The 20,179-nt window shown below is 33.3% G+C and overlaps 2 protein-coding genes across 5 annotated transcripts; one reads left to right on the top strand and one right to left on the bottom strand.

The window, feature by feature from the left end:
- Window positions 1-9,091: 9,091 nt before the first annotated feature.
- On the top strand, window positions 9,092-14,400 carry LOC128180833 (lipopolysaccharide-induced tumor necrosis factor-alpha factor homolog). 4 transcript variants are annotated; one of them, XM_052848989.1, is made up of 4 exons: window positions 9,092-9,494; window positions 12,216-12,390; window positions 12,822-12,987; window positions 13,702-14,400. In XM_052848989.1, the coding sequence occupies exons 2-4, from the start codon at window positions 12,234-12,236 to the stop codon at window positions 13,805-13,807; spliced, it is 429 nt and encodes a 142-aa protein (XP_052704949.1). In that variant the 5' UTR covers window positions 9,092-9,494; window positions 12,216-12,233; the 3' UTR covers window positions 13,808-14,400. The 4 variants fall into 4 exon arrangements, with proteins under 4 accessions (XP_052704949.1, XP_052704948.1, XP_052704951.1 ...); XM_052848988.1 differs by having other exon boundaries at window positions 9,098-9,494; window positions 12,209-12,390; XM_052848991.1 differs by lacking the exon at window positions 9,092-9,494 and adding an exon at window positions 11,688-11,708 and having other exon boundaries at window positions 12,209-12,390.
- Window positions 13,939-19,488, bottom strand: LOC128180831 (retinol dehydrogenase 11-like). Its single transcript, XM_052848987.1, has 7 exons — window positions 19,397-19,488; window positions 17,140-17,344; window positions 16,512-16,751; window positions 16,314-16,403; window positions 16,054-16,233; window positions 15,843-15,952; window positions 13,939-15,642 (listed from the first exon to the last, which is right to left on the bottom strand). Exons 2-7 carry the CDS (start codon window positions 17,288-17,290, stop codon window positions 15,409-15,411), a joined length of 1,005 nt encoding a protein of 334 aa, XP_052704947.1. The 5' UTR covers window positions 17,291-17,344; window positions 19,397-19,488; the 3' UTR covers window positions 13,939-15,408.
- Between the last annotated feature and the right edge of the window lie 691 nt (window positions 19,489-20,179).

The raw sequence follows: 20,179 nt of genomic DNA, 5'->3' as shown, positions 1-20,179 counted from the left end.
GCCATAAAAAGCTTGTGAATTGGAAATCCCTAGAAAATCGTTTCATTACGCGTTTTAACTGGTCTCCGTCTTCCGAAATTTTATGGTACATTTGGCTTTTACAGGAGGAAACTTTACGGGAATCCATTCTCATTACAAATTATCAAAGCAGATAGAAAATCTCATGTCAGTTAAATTTTCAAATAATACCAGTAAATGTTCATTATCCATTCATATTAAAATCTAAAGACTTTTTTATTCGCACTGGTCAAAAATACAGAATGTTTGTGTTTGATTTATTGTGCAAAAACGTCAAACTTCATTCATAAACGCTTCAAAATCCGTGCTAACCGTGCTACATTTTATTAACAAGAGTTTTAAAACCCGTATTTTGATTTTGGGACCCAGGTGATTGTGATTTTTTTTATTATATTGTATTTTTTAGTTTGCGCTCACTTTGTGACGTCATCATTATTTTTTAGGAACTTGACATCTTCTCCAATCGGCAAAATGGTTTCTTTTTAATGTCCTATGATTGAGTTCAAACTCCAAACGACTAAAGCAGCAGTAACTGCAGCAAAATTATACCTGAAGGGAAACACATGTGCACTATCACTCATAATTTGAGCAGGTAATTAACTAACTAGGACATAAAAATCATAACAAGCTAGTAATTCTAGTTCTATTATGAAAACATTCATTAATTAAGATTGACTTCATTAACTTTAATTTTGATACATACTTCATAATAATCTTTGATATTATGTATTGTATTGTTTATTAGTCAACAGCTGTACAGCTCATAGACATATACAATTAATATACACATGTTATAATACATATACTGGTCACTTGAAAAAGGCAAGTTTATACATGAAGTTTTCTGATTACAAAAGCATTCTTAATATATTTACCTAAATTGCAGAAATCCTTTACATTTTGTGTTGACAATAATAGAATTAATTTAAAGACAGAGGGTTTAATATAATAAAACTTCTTAAGGAATTTTTCTCTTAAGTTACAGTAATAGGGACATTTCAATATAAAATGATATTCATCTTCTATATCTAAAGTACATAGAGGACATAAACGTCTTTGTAATGGAACATTGTTATATCTGCCAGTTTCGATGGTAAGACAATGGGATGATAATCTTAATTTACATATAAGTTTCTTATATTGTAAAGGAATTCTTTTTGTTAGATATGACTGCAAGGTACAATGATCAACTAAATATCTATAGATTGTACATTTGGAAGAGGCATTTATGTCGGCTAGTAAAGACTGTTTAAAATTATCAAAAATACGTTGCTTGGCGATCGTTAAAATAATTTCTGGCTTTTCAAAAATTTGGTTTTCCCATAAGTTCATTAGCCCAATACTTGTTAACATATTCTTGATCTCTGCAGCCCAGTTTTTACATTTGTTTTTACCTAAAGTTTCATTATACATATTAACATAACATGAATTCAAAATGCAATTTTTGATGATAAAAGTTTCATCCAATATCTTAAAATACGTATTTTTCTGATACATTGCAGAGGCATTCTGCCCAATTCATAAATAACTGCATTAGATGTGCCCCTTTTAACATTAAGTATGTTTTTACAATAATTAAGATGATTTTTTTCTATATCTGGGGCAGAATGAAAGCCCCAGACTTCACAACCGTAGTAAGCAATGCTTCCTACATAAGTGTCAAAAAGGGGCAAAAGCGTAGTAAAATTAAGACTCATATTACAACATTTCCTTTTCAGTGCAAAAAGCGCCTTCATACATTGTAATGACAATTGTTTCTGCGTAACATGAAATTTGCCATTGTAATTATATAGTTTCATACTACAAGCATATGAACAGTATAATTATACAAAAAAATGTGAAAGTGCTGACGTGTTAAAGTCACACTGAATCATAGAATTGATATACAATTTCCCGGGATATGATGTTGGTGTATCCTTAATTATTTATTTTTAAAGTAGTTTTACCAATAATGAGTGCTTGTTTTCTCTTGACATAAAGAGATGAAAGAAAATTTAAATAAAAAAAACTCCGAAAAATAGGCCAAGACGCAATTTCCAATAAAGCTAAAGTTAATTAAATTCCTTTGAAAAAAGAACACAATGTCTCAAATATTTATGATGACGGATTCAACAAAGCTGCTGCAATTCTAACCGGTGCTTGGATGACAGAAATTCAAAAGGTTTTAATCTGGCAGAGATGACATTAATTTTATGACAATCTTACTTTCAGACCTAACTTATTACTTTGAATCTTAAATTTCAGCCCCAGGGTAGATGTCCTCGATGTTTCCGAGACCGATGTTTAAAGTTCCCTTATAATGAAAAGTGTATTTTCAGAAGGGCCGCAAATCTCATAAACCAAAGATGACCATATCGCCATTTTTTTCAGAGTGGTTGTAGTTTACCACTGGTAGATCATCCTAAAATTTATGCTCCCAAATATGAATAATAAATTTTGAATTGCCGACTGTGTTATAGAATGCTTTTACTTTTAGATTGCGAATAACAAACTGCAAACTGCGTTCCACAAACCAAAAGATATTTCATCACTCATTTCTATTAATGTTATGTTCTCTATTCATGTGTAAATAAAGTAGTATTTTTTTTCTCACATTATAATGGGATAATTCTCGATTTCAAGTAAGAAACGTGATTTAATTTTTAATTCAAAATAGTAGAGATACCGTCTCAAACCATTCACGCGAACCTTCATGTACACTAGTGTATATTCCATCATGGTAACATCAAAGCTTTGAAGAACAACAATGGTATATAATTTCTATATCTTACAGCTGTGAATAAACGTATATTTTACAGGTAATATATAACATGAACCTTATATAAACTGTTTGAAAAATGATTTTAATATAAAGAATGAAGGTCTATGGGTATAAGATTGATTCGATTTTGTTGAAATAGAACGTCTAATTTAAACTTTCAAAGGTAACAAGTTATTAAAATGCTATTTAAAGGAAATGATTTATAGACATGTTCTTTTATTAGTCTTTTTCAAACAAAAGATATCATTTTGGTTTCAGAGGGCATCTTTGTTTGCGAACACACAACATACTGGGGGAAGTTGAAGAACTGCAACCTCACTAACACTGCCAGAGTTATCGTCGTTTCAATAAGCATTCAGTAAGGATTTCCAATTCCTTCACGTGTTCTTATTGAAGGACAATTTGTGAAGTGTAGTTCACTCTGTTATCTATAGCTGGGAACACGTGAAATAATTCCCGATTTGCGTAAATATTTTTACCTATAAAAAATTAAATAGTTTTGTCCTTATATTTACATCAACTGATTCTTTCTTATTCCTTATACTTCAAAAATCACATATGTTCATATATGTACTGAAAAAAAAATCGAATCATTATCAAAATAATTTATTTATGATATTCAAGTAGTGTTAGTGTTTAACAGTTTATCGGGAGATGAACTTGATCGGTCACCTGACTATAGAAATTATATACGTTTGTTGTTTTTCAAAGCTTTGATATTACCATGAATGAAAAATATACACGAAGTACAAGTTACTCTTGAAGATTAGATTTCAGAGAAACTAATAATTATTTGGAGAATAATTTTAAGGCTCAAAAAATTCCATATGCAATTAATGAACATTATGCTTTGGATGTCTCAGGCTAGACACATCGAAATTCAAATAACGCAAACATTTACTCCCTTTTTTTATCAAAAGTGATTCCAATCTACATGTACACTTTCAGCATTTCTAGAATATTTCGAATCATCTTGTCGAATGAAAGTTAGAAATTTCCCTCTTTTGTATAAAATGTAAGAACCATGGTATTCAATGCGTTCTGTACATAATATTTTCAAAACTTTTGCACATTATGGAAGATAATGCTCTTGATGACAGAAGCAATTTTTTTACAAACATACAAAAACAAAGTATTATTCATAATAAGACTTACGGATCAATACTATTTTACTGTCTGATCTACACGCTTACATGTCTGGATTTTCAAATACGATTATTCTCCTAGCCTTAACCCCAACCCCCACTCCCACCCCCAAGTTAAGATTGAACCTTTTTCTTACGGTAAAAATGAAGATTTAATTTAGACCTACTAGTTTCTGGTATCATGGCCAACGACTGATTTACGGTTACGATAGCAACAAAACCTATTTTTGAATCGGCTCAAATAAGAGCATAAATTGTCATTAACGACTAATTAGTTATCGACATTGGTTTATGATCGCAATAAAGCCATTGTTTATGCCACGCAGAGTAAACTGTTGTATATTTGTTTGTAATATTCTCCATGTTGTAAACAAACAAAGAGCTAACATAAACTGTTCAAACTGTGTTATCTATCAACTCTAATGAAGATGCTTATTCCTAAACAATCCGTCAGACCACAGCATTAGATACCAAGGATTTAAAAAAATTATTTTTCAGTTATTTGCTTGGATATAACTGGAAGAATTACTGCTTATCATCTCTTCCATATAAATAGTTATATCAATTTTTCCAACCTCATCTAAATTTTCAATCATAAAAACTTTTCAAGAACCGGTTATTTCTTTTTTCCTCAAAACTGATATAACTATGTTTATTGAACATTGTTATAAATTTTGGCAAAGAAATAATCATTCACAATAACGTTCGATGTAAGACTGTAGTATCCGTTATTATTGCCTAATTTCATTTTTGCATTTAATAAATAAGTTGAGTTTGATTGGTCGGGACACAGTTATGTTACTTTCTCAATGATGAAAAACATCAGTCACAAAAATAAAACATAGCAACGAGTAGATCAACATGGCAACGGCTGATATGAAAATAAAGAGGAAAAATGGCGACATCTTTGTGATGTTTATTTTATTTATTTATTCATTTATTTATTTTTTGATGTGTTTTTTTTTATTATAAGCTGTTCATGAACTTAATATCAATTTCAAAATATGCATGAAGCTTTTTGCATGTTATGCATGATGATAATTCTGTCGGCATGCACGTGTAATAGTCATGTACGTATATATGTCAATGAGTTTTTAAAATATTTTTTTTTTTTGGTTGTCACCCCCAAAAAAGGTAATTTGTTTCACAAGCTCATGCGACACTTAGAATAAAATATCGTACTTAAAACGTGCAATACAACTATAATTTATCTTTAAAACCTTTTCATTAGTTAGTTTTGTAAACTTTGAATTTACCGGATGGCAGTAAATACCAAATATTTACAACATGACAACTGACAAATGCCAATGTATGTAATATCAAATGCCTTTTTACGAAGATTGTATTTTTGCAAGAATGAAAACATATTATTATCCAGCAATGTGTGATTGTGTGATCCATAGACAAAATAAATGACAAAGATGGAGCTAGGTATATTGTATGTAAGTATACTTTAAACAATAGGATATTAATCTTATTATTTTATTTGGATGAGATCTTTAAACAATAGGATATTAATCTTATTATTTTATTTGGATGAGATCTTTAAACAATAGGATATTAATCTTATCATTTTATTTGGATGAGATCTTAATATAATAAGAAATTTAAGTTGCAAATTAGTTTTCCCAGATACAGTTATATAATGATTAGGCTATATACGTACTACTGTGGTTTCATCAATATTCGTTGAATATCAATTTTCGTGGATTTCGTTGTTGAGTTGATCCATGAAATTTAATGTTCATTGAAGTTCAATTTCAACTAACATTTTGTATTGATAGGGTCATTGGCCACGAAATCACGTATCCTTGAAACTGTGGTTTTCAGAAAATCCACGAAAATTGATACCCACGAAAATTAATGAAACCACAGTATGTTTTGCAACAAAGAGGGCCTAAGTTGCACTGACTTAAGGCAAAACGTTTCTACATGAAGTATCCGCGGCCACTTATATTTTAAAGAAATATGATTGTGTTCACACACCTACTGATAAAACTGAAACACGGTTTAATAATAATTTAATAATCGGTTTAAATAATATTAATTTGTCCAGGAATCGTTTTACTTTTTTAAACTGCCATTTAAAGGGCGCATTATTTAACTGAGATCAGTTGAAAAACGAAAACGATAATGAAATACCAATTATAAATAAAATGGCGTCTCGTTTAATTATTTGGGTTTTTTGAAAGGTTGACTAAGCGTGGATTATTTTGTAATCGATCGAAACCTAACTATGTAACAGAACGAACTGCACCAGGCTGACTTTCGCCAGACTTCCAAATATTTGTATTACCGTAATATGTCCCATACATGTACATGGAAGAATTGTTATTCCTTCTTTGCAACGTACGGAACAACAATAACGATAAATGACAATTTACGTATTTTACTCACTTTATACAGAGAACTGTAAGCGAATCAAAGAGAGATGTAAACATAGAATAACAAAGTCTTGAAGAACTGACGGGAGTTGATTTTGTCGATGTTTATTTATTTTAAAATCAATGATATGTTATTTTGCATGACAAGTAAATGTAGTTTCTAATTTGAATTACGCACAAATTTATAACATGAATTTTTGGACTTTTTCGACAAGAATGTCGAGAAACCCCCATATGAATCATGTTAAATAATATTTAAAGATAAAATTAATTCAATCAAACTATGTATCAGTAATTGAAATATTTCTCGAAAACTGTATGGATCCAAGCAATATTGAACTCTAGTCTCGTTCAACCAAACACTCGACTGACACCGTAAATCTCCGACAAGGATTTACGGAGACAGCTGAGCGTCGAGCTGAACGAGACTATATTGAACTCTGGCGTAGCGATACAAACGACCACAAAAAATATTAAAATTATTCGTAGCATTTAAAATCTGGCTATTTTCAAGGTATTTTTAAATACGTTTCCTTGAAAAACAATGCTTTAGCGTACATTACATCGAATTTATCAATTATTTTCAAGAACTAAGTCTTGTCAGCAGCAATGATTTGTGCTGAGGTCCAAACACTGTTGAACTTTCGGTTTGTCCGAGTAACTGCATAGGAGAGTTTACTAAAATCAACTCCCAAAAATGTTTTGTTTGGTGATTCATACGAGTGGTAAAAGGGGCAATCAATCCAGAAAAAATATATTATCCCGGAGTACCCAAACTCCGTCACCATAAGCAGAAAACATTCCGCATTTCTCTGTAAATTATTTTTTTTTTGTGGTTATTGTCATTTGCAATCACTAAATATAACATGAAACAATATAATTCATAAAACTATCACGAAAATATTTTTAATATTATTCAAATAAGCCCTCTGAATACGACTAGATCACACGTGCTGATCATAACTTATGAACCCAACTCCGTCACCCACATGCTCTATGATATGCCAGAGAATGAGGAATCATTAGTAATTTTGTTTAAACTCATTTTGTATTTAGGTCAAATTATAATAAGTAAATAAATGTTGTTTAATTTCATTTCAAATGAATTGATCACCAGAATAAAAAGTATTTTATTTTTATTTTCATTTTACTTTTCTCCCGTATCAACATAATTATCACTGTAAATTAATTTGCCCATAATTTTGATTTGTTTGATGTTCTTACTATCTAACAGATATTTTAAAGCATGCGTGACACCGATTCTTTGTGGGGTAAACATTAATTGTCCATTAGTAGTCCATTAATTTCACCTTTCATGTCAAAACTTTTGAGATATTCCATTTCCGATTAAAACGACGCCCGATCCCCAGCAATGTTCGATAGCTCTAAATTATCCGGAATTTTTTTATCCATATCATGAATCTGACAAATTTAATAATTAGGTACAATGTAGCAAGGGACAGTTTCGGATAAAGTACCCTCAATATTTTAGTAAAATTGAGAATTGCTATACTTGAAGGCTTATGAGTGTTGCTAAAATTCATGAAATGATTTTTATTGATTATCATTAGTTAGAGGGATGTCTCTTGTTGAAATTAATATGCAATATGTAGGCCCCATATGTTAGGTACATGAGATTCAGAAGTAAAATGCGAAACTTGCAGCTATGACTGTTATGTTGACTTTACACACTGAAATTGCAAGTTACAGACGGGAAGGTAAATAACACAAAAAGTAGGTGGATGGGACATTATATAAATAGTGCCTGTTTGGGAGGGTAACAGTTGAAATTGACACCCCGAGAAAACGATTGTCAACCGACGCGAAGCGGAGGTTGACAATGGTTTTCGAGGGGTGTCGATTTCAACTGTTACCCTCCCAAACAGGCACTATTTATTTTATCATACTGAATGTCAATTTTAAAGAAAACTTAACTGTTTTTCTACATGAATTACTTGAATTCAACTGCGAACCGTACGTGCATCATTTACGCGCATGTAACAATTCGTTATGTTACCCGTTGCCAAGTGAGTTGCTAACGCTGAGGGTAATAGAACGGATTATCAACTGCGTCTAAACCAATCGGATTTCAGTATTTAACATGAAAGTATAATAATGTAAACTATACACAGGTAAGTTTCTGACGTGTGATGGTGCAACATGCACACGGTACGGAAGGTCAACCCTTTGCAGGGAATTGGCTGGGGGAGGTCTAAAAAGCTGAAAAATTAACAAAATATGAAATCTCATAAGAACCAGTATGTAGAAAATTTTACAGGTTTTGACTAGTCATTTTCTTCAGAAATTGGTGATTGGCCTTATAAAGAGTGAATTAAAGGGATTTGTGCTGAACGGGAACTGAGGAAATTCTAGTTACAGAGTTGCGAAGACACACATGAAATGTATAAAAAAAACTGCCCCGTGCCACCTTAGTCTATTACTGTAAGCCATTCAACGATAGTGGCTCAACAGAGACCTACTACCTAGAGGGAAAGGGGTTCATAAGCCACCATTGCACCGGTACAACCTTTTTTTCTAATTTGATCTTAACGTACATACGTTATTTATTCCATTATATTCATCGTGATCAACTTTGAGGCTGAGAATCGAGAGAACCTAAACATGTTTCTAAATTCAATTGACATTACATATACATGTATTTATTAGTAAGGGGAAAAGCTTTGCTATATAACCTGACTGTTGTTGATGTATGTGTGTGTGGGTGTGTGTGTGTGTATTCACATCTGTGCAGCGACAGCAATTTTCCAATTGCCTAGATGTACACAGCATAACAGTTTTGGATAATTTATCCAAGCAAGTCAGTTTTACGTGAATGGTAAAAAAAAAATCGTATTAGTGGCTGCAGACTCTAAGGGAAGTAGGTCATTGCGTGGATAATCACATCGCTAAAATACGCGCGCACATTGAGAGTCCATTTATCTCCTGACCGTGGAGGTACATTATCTTTCATTCAAATCAAGGAATACACTACCATACCAACATTGGCCCGTACACCCTGAGCGGCCGACCGACCGACTTGCCTAGGGTTATAGGGAGTTGTTTAGCATTACCACAGTTCGTCGGATTATTCTAACTCAAGCGGAGTAGGCGCTGGATGTTACAGGCCGTGCAGTTATACTTGCTCCATCGATTCGTTTTCATCGTCCGCAATCGAGGATATTCGAGGTAAGCTTATCCGATTTTTTAAAATAATTTCTCCACAATTAACGTTTCATACTGGTGGTTTTGTAAATGACGATAACACGAATCTATATTTATAACATGGGGAGGCTTGTGTTTAATAATATTGAGATATTTGAGGGCGAGGCATAACAATACAGTATCTCGGTAGGTCAGTACCGGGGCATGGCCGCCATACGACCTAAACACTGACCGTGGTCGGCTAGCCAGGGAGGCCCAAGACGGGAGAACGACAGCATCTGGGTCATCAGTAGGGGTCCCCGGGCTTTATAGAAATGCATGCCAAACAGTGCTTTTTGCATACTCAGTTTATCAGTGTATTGCGAAATACCAAGAGTTACGGCACAGGAATACACATTAGTGTTAACCTACCTTGTTAACCCCGCCCCCAATTTTTCTTTATTCAGAAATCTTTTTCATGACACACAAAGTGCAAACCATCAAGTCAAGCAATATCTTGGTTTAAATAATAGATGAGACATCATTGATATAGTTCTCCACTAAGCTGCACACAAGTGATATGAGTTAATGGCAGATAATGATTATATTGATGCATGTGATAATTTGTAAAGCTATCCGTGAAGCGGAATTGAAAGGCTCTGTGGTACATGTATATCTTCATCATCTATCTCTCAACCATATATAATGGAGGCATGAACATCAATAATGAACAAGTATACCATCAATGTTTGACGCTTTATTACATTTAATATGTAAATTAATCAAATTAAACATTGTAAATAATTTGACTTGAATTTTGACTCTAATATTTGGAGAGGATGCAGAAATTGACGATAGTAGGGTGTACATATATTTTTGCTTTTTTTCTCCAACATCAATCCCACTGACATCACAAATTCCAAGCTTGGGTGGAGTTCTACCAATGTAAACAAAATGATAACTTGCCTTATCTAAATCTCTGTGTAGCAACATCAAATTGTCGGAGCGGATCAAAGATCTGAATTTAAATTCAAATTTTTAATTTCGATTAGTGTGGAAAGATAACTTTTTTAAAAACTTTACCTCGTAGTACAGTGTATCTTACGAAAAGTTTTGCATCTAACTTTAATCATTAATTTAAGGGAAAATAGATGTTGATGCTTAAAAACAAGAAAGTTTCTTTGAGGCTTTTTGTCCCCAAGACCATCTGGCTTTTGTTGATACATCAATGTAACATAGAATTCGGTCCGTCTCTGGATAGCTAATGTAAAATATTTAAATTTTCTGTTTGGTTGCTATATTTGCTTCGTTGTAGGTCGCCTTTAAAATATCTAATGTTATTCAGCGACCATTTAGCCTACCTTTTCATGAAAATTACCAAAATTAATATTAAGTGTGCCTTATTGTATTAAACTGACCTCCTCAAAATCATAAAAACACCAACAATTAAGTTTGGCGTGCTTGTCATGACCCTTTATCAAATATATAGTGCATAAAAATATGATAGACAGCATTAGAAATACCATCGTGATCCAAGGAGCCTGGGAACAACAGTACCCCCTGGAGACGGCATTCTATGCAAAATTATGAAATATCCTTATCACCAAATACATTCGCATGGACTGATCGGCGCTGCTACTCATATTCCTTGGAGTAACTCCTGGTCATGACGCTGAAAATATAAAACGAGAGAGCAGAAACAACCTAAAATATAACTAAAATAGTCATTTTAACTACTTAATTAAAGGAGGTGGGTGGGATTTGCGATGTTTCTTGCAGCGGTTGATGAAGAAAAAGGAAGAATAGCGCATGCTCACCAATTAACACGATGTTCTAGAATGTCTTGAAATTAATTACTTGGGGACCCTCTAGGGATTAATTAAAATTTGACCAACTTCTAAGAGCCTTTGCCCTTTCCTCATAAATTATTAGCAATAAGTCATTGTGCAGAATAACCTGGTTTATCCTTATGAGATAAACCCTATTATATTATTACCCCGAAGGTTCAAACTCAGAATTGTTTATTCTAGTCTTTATAGTGATTTATACCACACATTATTTGGTCTTATCATTGTAAACATGCATTGAAATCATAATGCCAGGAAATAGGTGGGGAATTACACAAAATCAAATATTTAAAATATATATTGTATAGTAACCGGAACTTTTAAATGTAAAGGAAGAAAAAAAGGAATTTCTAAAGACAGGAATACCCCACAGGCGATGAAAGAAATGGCTAAATACCGGAAATATTGATAGGTAGGAAATATTGATGGGTATTTTGAATTCTCCTGTTATAACCTCAGTATTCATATTTTAACAAAAGCGGTTAGTATTGAAGGTTATATGTACACCATAGAACAGCAGATGTGAGTGCGTTTGTATTTGTTTGTTGGAAGTAAATGGTTATGTCGTTCCATAGTATAGGTACAGTAACTATGGAATTATCTCAATTTATCTTAAATTATCCACCAGCTTACCCGCATGTCATTGTGTAAGAAAAAACATGTATTCTGCACGCAAAATTGACGTAACATATAGGTAAATTAGATTGATTTGTTATTTTGTTCCGTGATTCTATAGTTAAATTACAAACATTTAATCTGCATCTTAGATTCGTGTAGCATTCTGATGAAGTACATTGATTTGCCATTTGACTAGTGATTCTTAAGTTTGCGTAAGGACGAACGTTTACATGTTATTGATGCAAAATTTAGGTGGATTGGATTAATCTGTCGTTAAACTCCGTTTTTTTTTAGTTTTCAGATTGAATAGTTTATTGTGATGTCACAACCAGCATATCCTCCAACGTCGGAGGGGCAATACCCACCCCCTACCCAGGGGTACCCTGCCCCACAAGGAGGCTATGCCCCTCCCCCGGGCCAACAACCTGGCTACGCCCCTCCTCCAGGCCCCCCTGCGGGCTATCCACCACCCCAGGGTAAGATGCTTTCTGATTTATATTAAACAATTCAATTTTTACAGGGTCGTAATTTATACGTCCCTGATTTTTATCATCCAAGAGCAACGAATAGATGCCTGTGTAACAGATGGTGTTATTCAAAACAACGAGACTGTATTTGTTCAGTTAGATGTTGTATATCTTAATGAATAAAAGGTCTGTTTATTTTAATCTTTCTATGACTATTTCGAATATTTGCTGTATATGTATTGACTTTTTATTTCTCATGATTTATAATTTGAAATATTGCTTTTTCACGAGAATTTTATGCACAGAAAAAATACCATTACTTGGTATTTCGTTATGAACCAATCAGCCAAGTGCATTGTCGTATCCTTAAAGACAAATAAGTATTGAAGCAAATACTGAACAAGGTCCTTGCTAAATACCGCCTAACTCCTACCCTCTAGGTGTGACGGTGGTATCCCAGCCTGTAGCAGTGGTGGCCTGCCAGTCAATGAGGGAATGCCCCGTGAGGGTGTCCTGTCCTTCCTGTCGTGCTGACGTCATGACGGCGAAGACGTTCGAGACGGGGACTATGACGTGGCTCCTCGTGGGAATTCTTTGTATCATAGGGTAATTAACATTACGTTCGTTAGTATCATCGTATGATGATTTGACCTTTTTTTTTTTTAAAAAAAAAAGAAGAGTGACCTTGGTGACCTGTTTCTCTCTGTTTTTAGTCATGCCTTCTACTTTTTTGAAAATGTTCATCTCTCTTAAAAACCATTAGGCAAATTTAGTACATGTACATGTAGAAAGAATTACCTTTATGATAAAGGGTATACGGTTTACGGTTTATGAAACTTACGAACCCTCTCCCCCACCTCCGCAAAAATTATTTGAAAAAGAACCTCCAGTGCATCTAGTGTACAAACTAAGTGCATAGTTTTAATGAGAAAAAGTACCTCAACCTAATTGTGCAACTGAGTGCAGAGTATAAGGATTAGCAAATATACCTTTACCAAAAGTTACGAAATCCAGTCCCCATGTGTCAAGGGCTCTGGTGTTAGGGGTACAGGTGGGTTTTTTGTGATAAAGTGAAATCAAATTCGTTATTTTTAATAATCTTCTCTACCATTGTAAATGTAGCAGGCAATGATTAAAATGAGCAAGGAGGCAATCACCATCGTAATAATGAAGCTTGTGATTGGACTGCATGTTTTATTTTTCTCCTCACTACTACAGATATCAATATGGCCGACAAATTGAGAACATGGTTAGAATAAACAAGGAGGAATTTACCAAAATTGTAAATGTTCTGACCTCTGAGTTTAGTCTCTATTGCAGGTGCTGGCCATGCTGTCTGATACCTTTCTGTGTGGACGGGTGTAAGGACGTAATTCACACCTGTCCGAACTGCCAGGCTCAGGTGGGCGTGTACCGCCGCATGTGAACAGAGTGTACACATGCCCCCGCCATAGTAGTCCTTAAATTTTGTTTTGCTATAAAGATACTGTAAATTTATGTGTATACATTTATAGGGAAAATATTATTGAACTTTACGGGGACAGAAAATTTGTAGTAAACATATATTACCACCATGCTTTGTTGTTTCAAGACAATTTCAAGAGACAACAACCGGCAATTGATTTTTTATCAATTGTTAACCTTTGCAAAACCCTCTACGCTTAGAAAACTAGTATAAGCCAATTTTATTTTACATCAAAGAGTGCATTTTTGTTTACAGTAAATTAATACTATAGAGTATGTCTCATGTAGTAATGGTGTTGTGGTATACTTCAGCATTATTAGTCATTCTTCATCTATCGGTACTCACAAGATGTATCTAGTACATATATTGACTTCTGTGCAGTATACTACCATAAGTCGATAAATTTATATTACTTCTATTGTACAATGATTCGGTTGTATTCAAGATTTATACATGTATTTAATATTTTGTTTTAAATTAACTATTATATTGCTTTAAATTTATTTATAACGATTTTCTTATTTAAGGTTTTTAAAATAAAAATTTTAAACATGTGATGAAATTATTTTTATCACTAGACTGGAATTGGATTTTCGAAACACGCACTGTACACTTTTCAATATGATAATTCATCATATTGTAACTGTGTAAAAAGACCTTCATAGATGCATTGAGCTATTTATGTGAATTTGTTTAAAAGTTAATATATACTGTAAATTAAAAAAATATATATTGATATTTGAATTCAATAATACAACGGAACTGATGTAGAGACGTTATGCAGTTTAACTGTTTAGATGGTTAAAGTTAAGGAACATTATGCCGTTTGACGTTATCCCTACTACAGTATTTGCCATAAGGAAATCTCAAGAACATTATTTTTTAGTCCTCTTTACCTATACTCTTGATGCATCAAATGAAGGAAGAATATGTTATACACATGATCATGAGGGAAGAAAAAAAGTATCAAAACTTCCTTATAACTCAGGTATTTAGTATTGGCTTAATTTTGCTTGATCTTAAATTGTCAATTAGTCTATGATAAACACTTACCTTATTTACCCTATCCCATACACAATCTTCTACTCAGATTCTATACAATTACCAACAAGAATTTATACCAAAGTACATATGTAAGAGTTAAAATAATAACGATGTTGAACAGAAGGAAATAAAAAGCTACATTTAAGATCACGTAACACAAATTCTGAAATACTTCCTTTAAAAAAATTGACCTTCTACTTGCTTCCTTTGTGAGTAGAAAATAGTTGCTCAAAATATTCAATTGCAATTCTCTAAAACTCAATCAAAGTTTAATCCAGAAAGCATATGATTACATAATTATAGAGTGCAAAGTTTTCTTCACAGTGTTGTCAAAACATATATGTTATTTGACATCATATACCGAGTACTAGTAAAACAAAATAATGTTTACATTTGTAATATCATAAAGTTTCAACAAAAAAGAAAAAAGAAAAAAATATATATAGTTGTTTCAAAGACAGAACTGATATTGAATTGAAAACGGAAGATCAAAACAAGTCCAGGTAATCGTATTTGTATTATTCCACACGCCCCCGCTTTGCCAATCGTGCATTCAGTTCTCCCATGACATCGGACTGTCCCGTGAGTCTCTCGCTGACCTCCCACAGTTTCTTGGCCAGTCCCTCATCGTACATAGAGGCAGGTACCAAAGGTGTATGGTCCATGAGCTGACCGTCAATATAGTACCCACCCGTCTGTACAGAGTCGTCCAGGGCGCAGAACAGCACGGACAGAGCCCCCTTTGTCGCCGACTGTTAACAAAATAATTCAATCAGGTTAATTTAATAATTTACAAATTTTTCAATTTTTTTTCTACTCAGTTCAGAGCTCGGCCTCTCTGTTGTCGACTGTTAATAAAATAAATAAATGACATATTTTGTTTCTTTTTTCGTTCATTGTATTTTATTGAATTGTTATTTGAAATAATTTCTAAAAATGGCCATACATGTACCTTTAGTCCTTGTCCAGAGTAAATTGACTGAAAAAGTAGAAACAGCCAAGAGATGTCCTGGCAGAGTTCTGTTTGCGTTGGACCAGCATTAACATAGGCAGCAACAACGCCTGTCAAAAGTAAGAGGCGATCAATATTATTTACAATCGCAGATGTTAGAAATTTTGATAAGCTATATTGCCTGGAATTAATTTTCAACGTTCACTCTTACCCGAATTTATAGTTCGTTTTGCAAGCTCTTTGGTGAAAATCAGCAATGCTAATTTGGATTCGTAAAATCTTGAAAAATGGAAAGATTTCTCTGCTTTAAGATTCCCACAGTCAAGCACGGTAGAACTAGGTAGAACGGAGCCAACATTTACAACGCGCCCTTGGGATCTCCTCAACAGATCTATAGTAAATTTACAGATCTACAGTATTTTTTTAAAATAAAAATGAAATATGTTTCTTAAATACAAAAAATGAACTTACCTAGCAAAAGATGTGTCAGCAAAAACGGTCCAAAATAGTTTGCGGCAAAAACCATTTCAAACTGCTCGTTTGTCATCTTTTTCTTGATGGCTGAAAGCAAAGTATTGCTTCCAAATTTTATTTTCCGCTCAGTGATTTTAATTTCATTTATATTTATTTATTTCTTAATTTTACAAAACGCTATGTTTTGAAGCTTACATATCATTTCCTCGTTGTTTATTAGGATATCTAACTTCTTTTCGTGTAGTTTAAACAACGCCACAAAGGACCGAACAGATGACATCATACTGACATCAAGGTGTTGGACCACAAAATTTGTGTTTCCTGTCCTTTGAACAACTTTTTGCCGAGCTGTCTTTCCTTTGTTTTCATCTGCACACGCCATGATTACACGCGCTTTTCTCTTCGCCAGTTCAAGTGTGATATGAATTCCTCTGCCTACAATGAATTTGTATCTTTAATTCATAAAATAACGAGATATGACATTGTTATTCCCTTTGTGGCTAGTTGATGTTATCAGTTGCCATGTGAAAATGGTTTAAACCAGGAGGAAAATCGAACATGCTGTTCTTGAAGAACAAGCTTCAAGGGCATTATGATGTTTCTTTCTTAATTACAATAAACGTGCGTATAGATGGGTGACAGAAGCTGGATTTAATTTGACACAATTGATACAAAAGCTAACACACAGTATGTAGTACTATTTTATAGTGTTATCCGTAACAGAGCCACGGACAAAGTTGAATCATCTTTTATTAGAGCTAGACCAATCTAATTATATATTTGGTGACAGACTAGAGGTCACGGGACTATAAACTACATGTACCTTGCTCTGCTCCAGTCACGATGATCGTCTTTCCCTCCAATGAACTTGACGTTATGTTAAGGTCATTTCGACCGAGACGTTTGAGAACTAGAGCTAGAAGGACCAGCAAAAATATGAAAACAGCGAACAAAGCCACACTAGTAAGTTCCATGGCACAGTGACACAAGATCCGTGGTTTGATTCAAACGGACTTCAGATGTGTGATCTAAAAGCAATAGATGTTAGATTCATAATTCATGTCAGGAAATACGCACTGTAGCTTGTTGTGGTTTAACTAGACCGAGTCTAATTATTTCTTCCCTAGATAATTGATGAAATTTCTGGCATAAAGTTATACTACCTTTAAGATAAAAAAAATCATTTAGTTATTATCCCAAAATTTTTTTTAGGGTCCGAAGCTTACTCAGTACTTAATGTCAAGGTTTGGATTAAAGAACTCTCTGGAAAGTTATCTTTGATATTAAATAATATAATAGATTATTTCAACTGCTTTAATAACTTTTCATACAATGTCTCAAAAAAAAACTCAAAGAAAAGTAAAAATCACAGTTACAATGAATACGCAGGCGATTCATAATTTTTCATTTGGCTTATTGCTCAAGTTACAATACTGAAAAACGATGCTGTCGTAAGCGCCAATTAGCATTTTACCCGATATTAAAATATCACAAAATCATGACAGTTGAATTGATAGACATTAATTATTCTGTAAATGTTGAGCAGAAAAACATAGAATGCTTTAAATGCACCTAAAACTGCGTGAAAATAACAATTTCGAGAAATTGCATCCGTTAAATGGGGAAGTTTTCAATTTCATTCACCATTTTGTAATTTCAACGAAAGGTTTCTCATACAGAATCATTTTGCAAGCTTTACGTACATTTTGTGCATTGGTATTCAGCTATTTGTTAACGATGAGCGAAATATCAGCTCAACACACAAGTTGGAGAAAAGGACGAAATATCACTGAATAAAAAAATGAGAGCGCCTTTTGGTTGTAATTAGGTGAAATTTACTATAGTAGGTATAATCGTTTTGCAAATTATAAAATGGCTTGCTATACTAGTATTGCTGTACTGGTGATTATGAAATACTGTGACAAGCGATGCATTGTTTGTTAAATGTAATTGGATGTATACTTTACATGTATATATGCATAGTGTTGCTATTATATATCAGGCTGAAAATAATTTAATTCATAATGTGGAACTAAATTCTCCGTTAATGTAAGCACTACATGTGTTGCCAGGAGCTTTTTTCGAGGTAAAAAGTTGGTTTTTGGGTTCTTCCGAGAAGACACATTATTTTTCATTTTAGCTTTGGTCAAAAGCAAATAACGGTTTTTGAGACAACACTTCAAGAAAACGCAAAGTACTGAAACACAGGTTTTAAATGGAAACAAGATCAAAGGAGCAAAAAGAACAGATTTTCTGAGTTATAACAACATACTCTGTGAACCAAAATTAGAATTGCTAAATGTAGGGCTTCATTGCAACGTTTTACTTACCAACTTATCTCTTGCCCACACTATATTTTATATCATCTATGACGTAATAAGGTTTTCTTACGTCAGATATATGCGTTATAATACACAATCTCGTTCAACTAGACGCTTACAACATACAAGTGCGTTACTTTAGTCAAAAATTTGGCATGTACGCTTCGATACTAGACTTTTTCTGGTAAAATTTCAATTCATCATGGGCGATTGCTTTACCGTAATTTTTGTGTAACAAAAAGATTTCTTCTTTTAATGTACCTTCTGTTACACGTTAACCGCGAGAAAGTCCACTTTGAAGATTTGAGGTAAAATATAAAATTGTGTACGGTAAATTAGGCCAATCACACGCGGATCAAGAATCAAAACAATTACGTACACGGTGCGTTTAGACATAAAAAGGATCACTTATATATAAGAAAAGATTTGACATATACATGTAGTGTAATAAATCACTATTAAAGATCACAGTTCATTTGATATTTTTATTTGTCTGTTAAAGGAGAGATATTTGAAGGTAACCATTAAAAAATAACAAAAAATATCTTATTGTGTTATTTTTGTAACATCTATGACATTTATTAATGAACACCCCTCATATACAAGCGGGCGTGTTTCATATATATGTGCCATTATTTTTATAAAAATACTTTCCTAATTTTTTCCTTACTAGATTTTAAAAGTTTAAAGCGAAAATAGATTAATGCAAAATAGAGCAACATAGCAGTATGAAATAATTATGTTATAATAATAACTTACAAATGTGGCAAAGTGCACCCCAAAACAATTCAAGTAATGTATAAACTAAGCCATAACACATTGATATGTTCACAAGTCTTGAATGCAAATGCGCAATGTTAATACCAAACATGAGGCCATTTGGGTCACTCCGCTCACCTGAGCAATAATAGCCATCATTTAATCGGCTCTTTAAGGTCATTATCATATACAAAATATCTGGACATTGTAGTAGAATAGATCCTGTATATAAAGATGTTCTCCGGATATTCTTTTGTTAAGTATTAAGCTTATTAAGATCCAACTGTAACAAGGTGATATTGCCTAACGTCATGACAGTGAAGGCAATGTGAGCTAACAATATTATTTAGATAAAATAACCGCGAAGCGATTTATTAAAAAGCAGAAAATCTTCCAACCCATTTTGTTTTAGTTTATTTTTTTTTCAGCCGTTCAGAAAGCGCGTTACGACCAGAATCAGTACATATACTGAGCATTGCAGTTCTTAAAAAGAGCTTTAACATATAAACCTACCTCAAACTTTGAACCTTTTATGTGCCCAAGAATTTTCCAGGTGCCAGTCTGAACAATTATTAATCACAATTTGTCGTCAAGATGCTTCCATATAAGTTATACTATATATCATAACATTTGAGTTTGTTTTTTAGAATTATTTAAATATTTTTCTTATGTAAAATTTGCCCCCCCCCCCCCCCCCCCCCGCTTAACGTGGCCCAACCCTACCCTAGAAGATCATGGTTTTGACAGGCCTGATTGTTAACAAATTAATCTCTCTCTCTCTCT

The sequence above is a fragment of the Crassostrea angulata genome, chromosome 4 (assembly GCF_025612915.1).
Source record: "Crassostrea angulata isolate pt1a10 chromosome 4, ASM2561291v2, whole genome shotgun sequence".
Taxonomy (NCBI): Eukaryota; Metazoa; Mollusca; class Bivalvia; order Ostreida; family Ostreidae; genus Magallana; species Magallana angulata.
The sequence above is the reverse complement of the archived record's forward strand: the minus strand, read 5'-3'. Positions and strand labels throughout refer to the sequence as shown.

What these genes read in the sequence shown, in the direction of transcription:
- LOC128180833 (XM_052848989.1), top strand. Translation starts at nt 12,234, where the DNA reads ATGTCACAACCAGCATATCCTCCAACGTCGGAGGGGCAATACCCACCC. An exon ending in GGGCTATCCACCACCCCAGG is followed by an intron (nt 12,391 to 12,821) that starts GTAAGATGCTTT and finishes CCTACCCTCTAG; the next exon opens with GTGTGACGGTGGTATCCCAG. An exon ending in GGAATTCTTTGTATCATAGG is followed by an intron (nt 12,988 to 13,701) that starts GTAATTAACATT and finishes TCTCTATTGCAG; the next exon opens with GTGCTGGCCATGCTGTCTGA.
- LOC128180831 (XM_052848987.1), bottom strand. Translation starts at nt 17,290, where the DNA reads ATGGAACTTACTAGTGTGGCTTTGTTCGCTGTTTTCATATTTTTGCTG. An exon ending in CGTGACTGGAGCAGAGCAAG is followed by an intron (nt 16,752 to 17,139) that starts GTACATGTAGTT and finishes AATTCATTGTAG; the next exon opens with GCAGAGGAATTCATATCACA. An exon ending in AAACAACGAGGAAATGATAT is followed by an intron (nt 16,404 to 16,511) that starts GTAAGCTTCAAA and finishes CTTTGCTTTCAG; the next exon opens with CCATCAAGAAAAAGATGACA.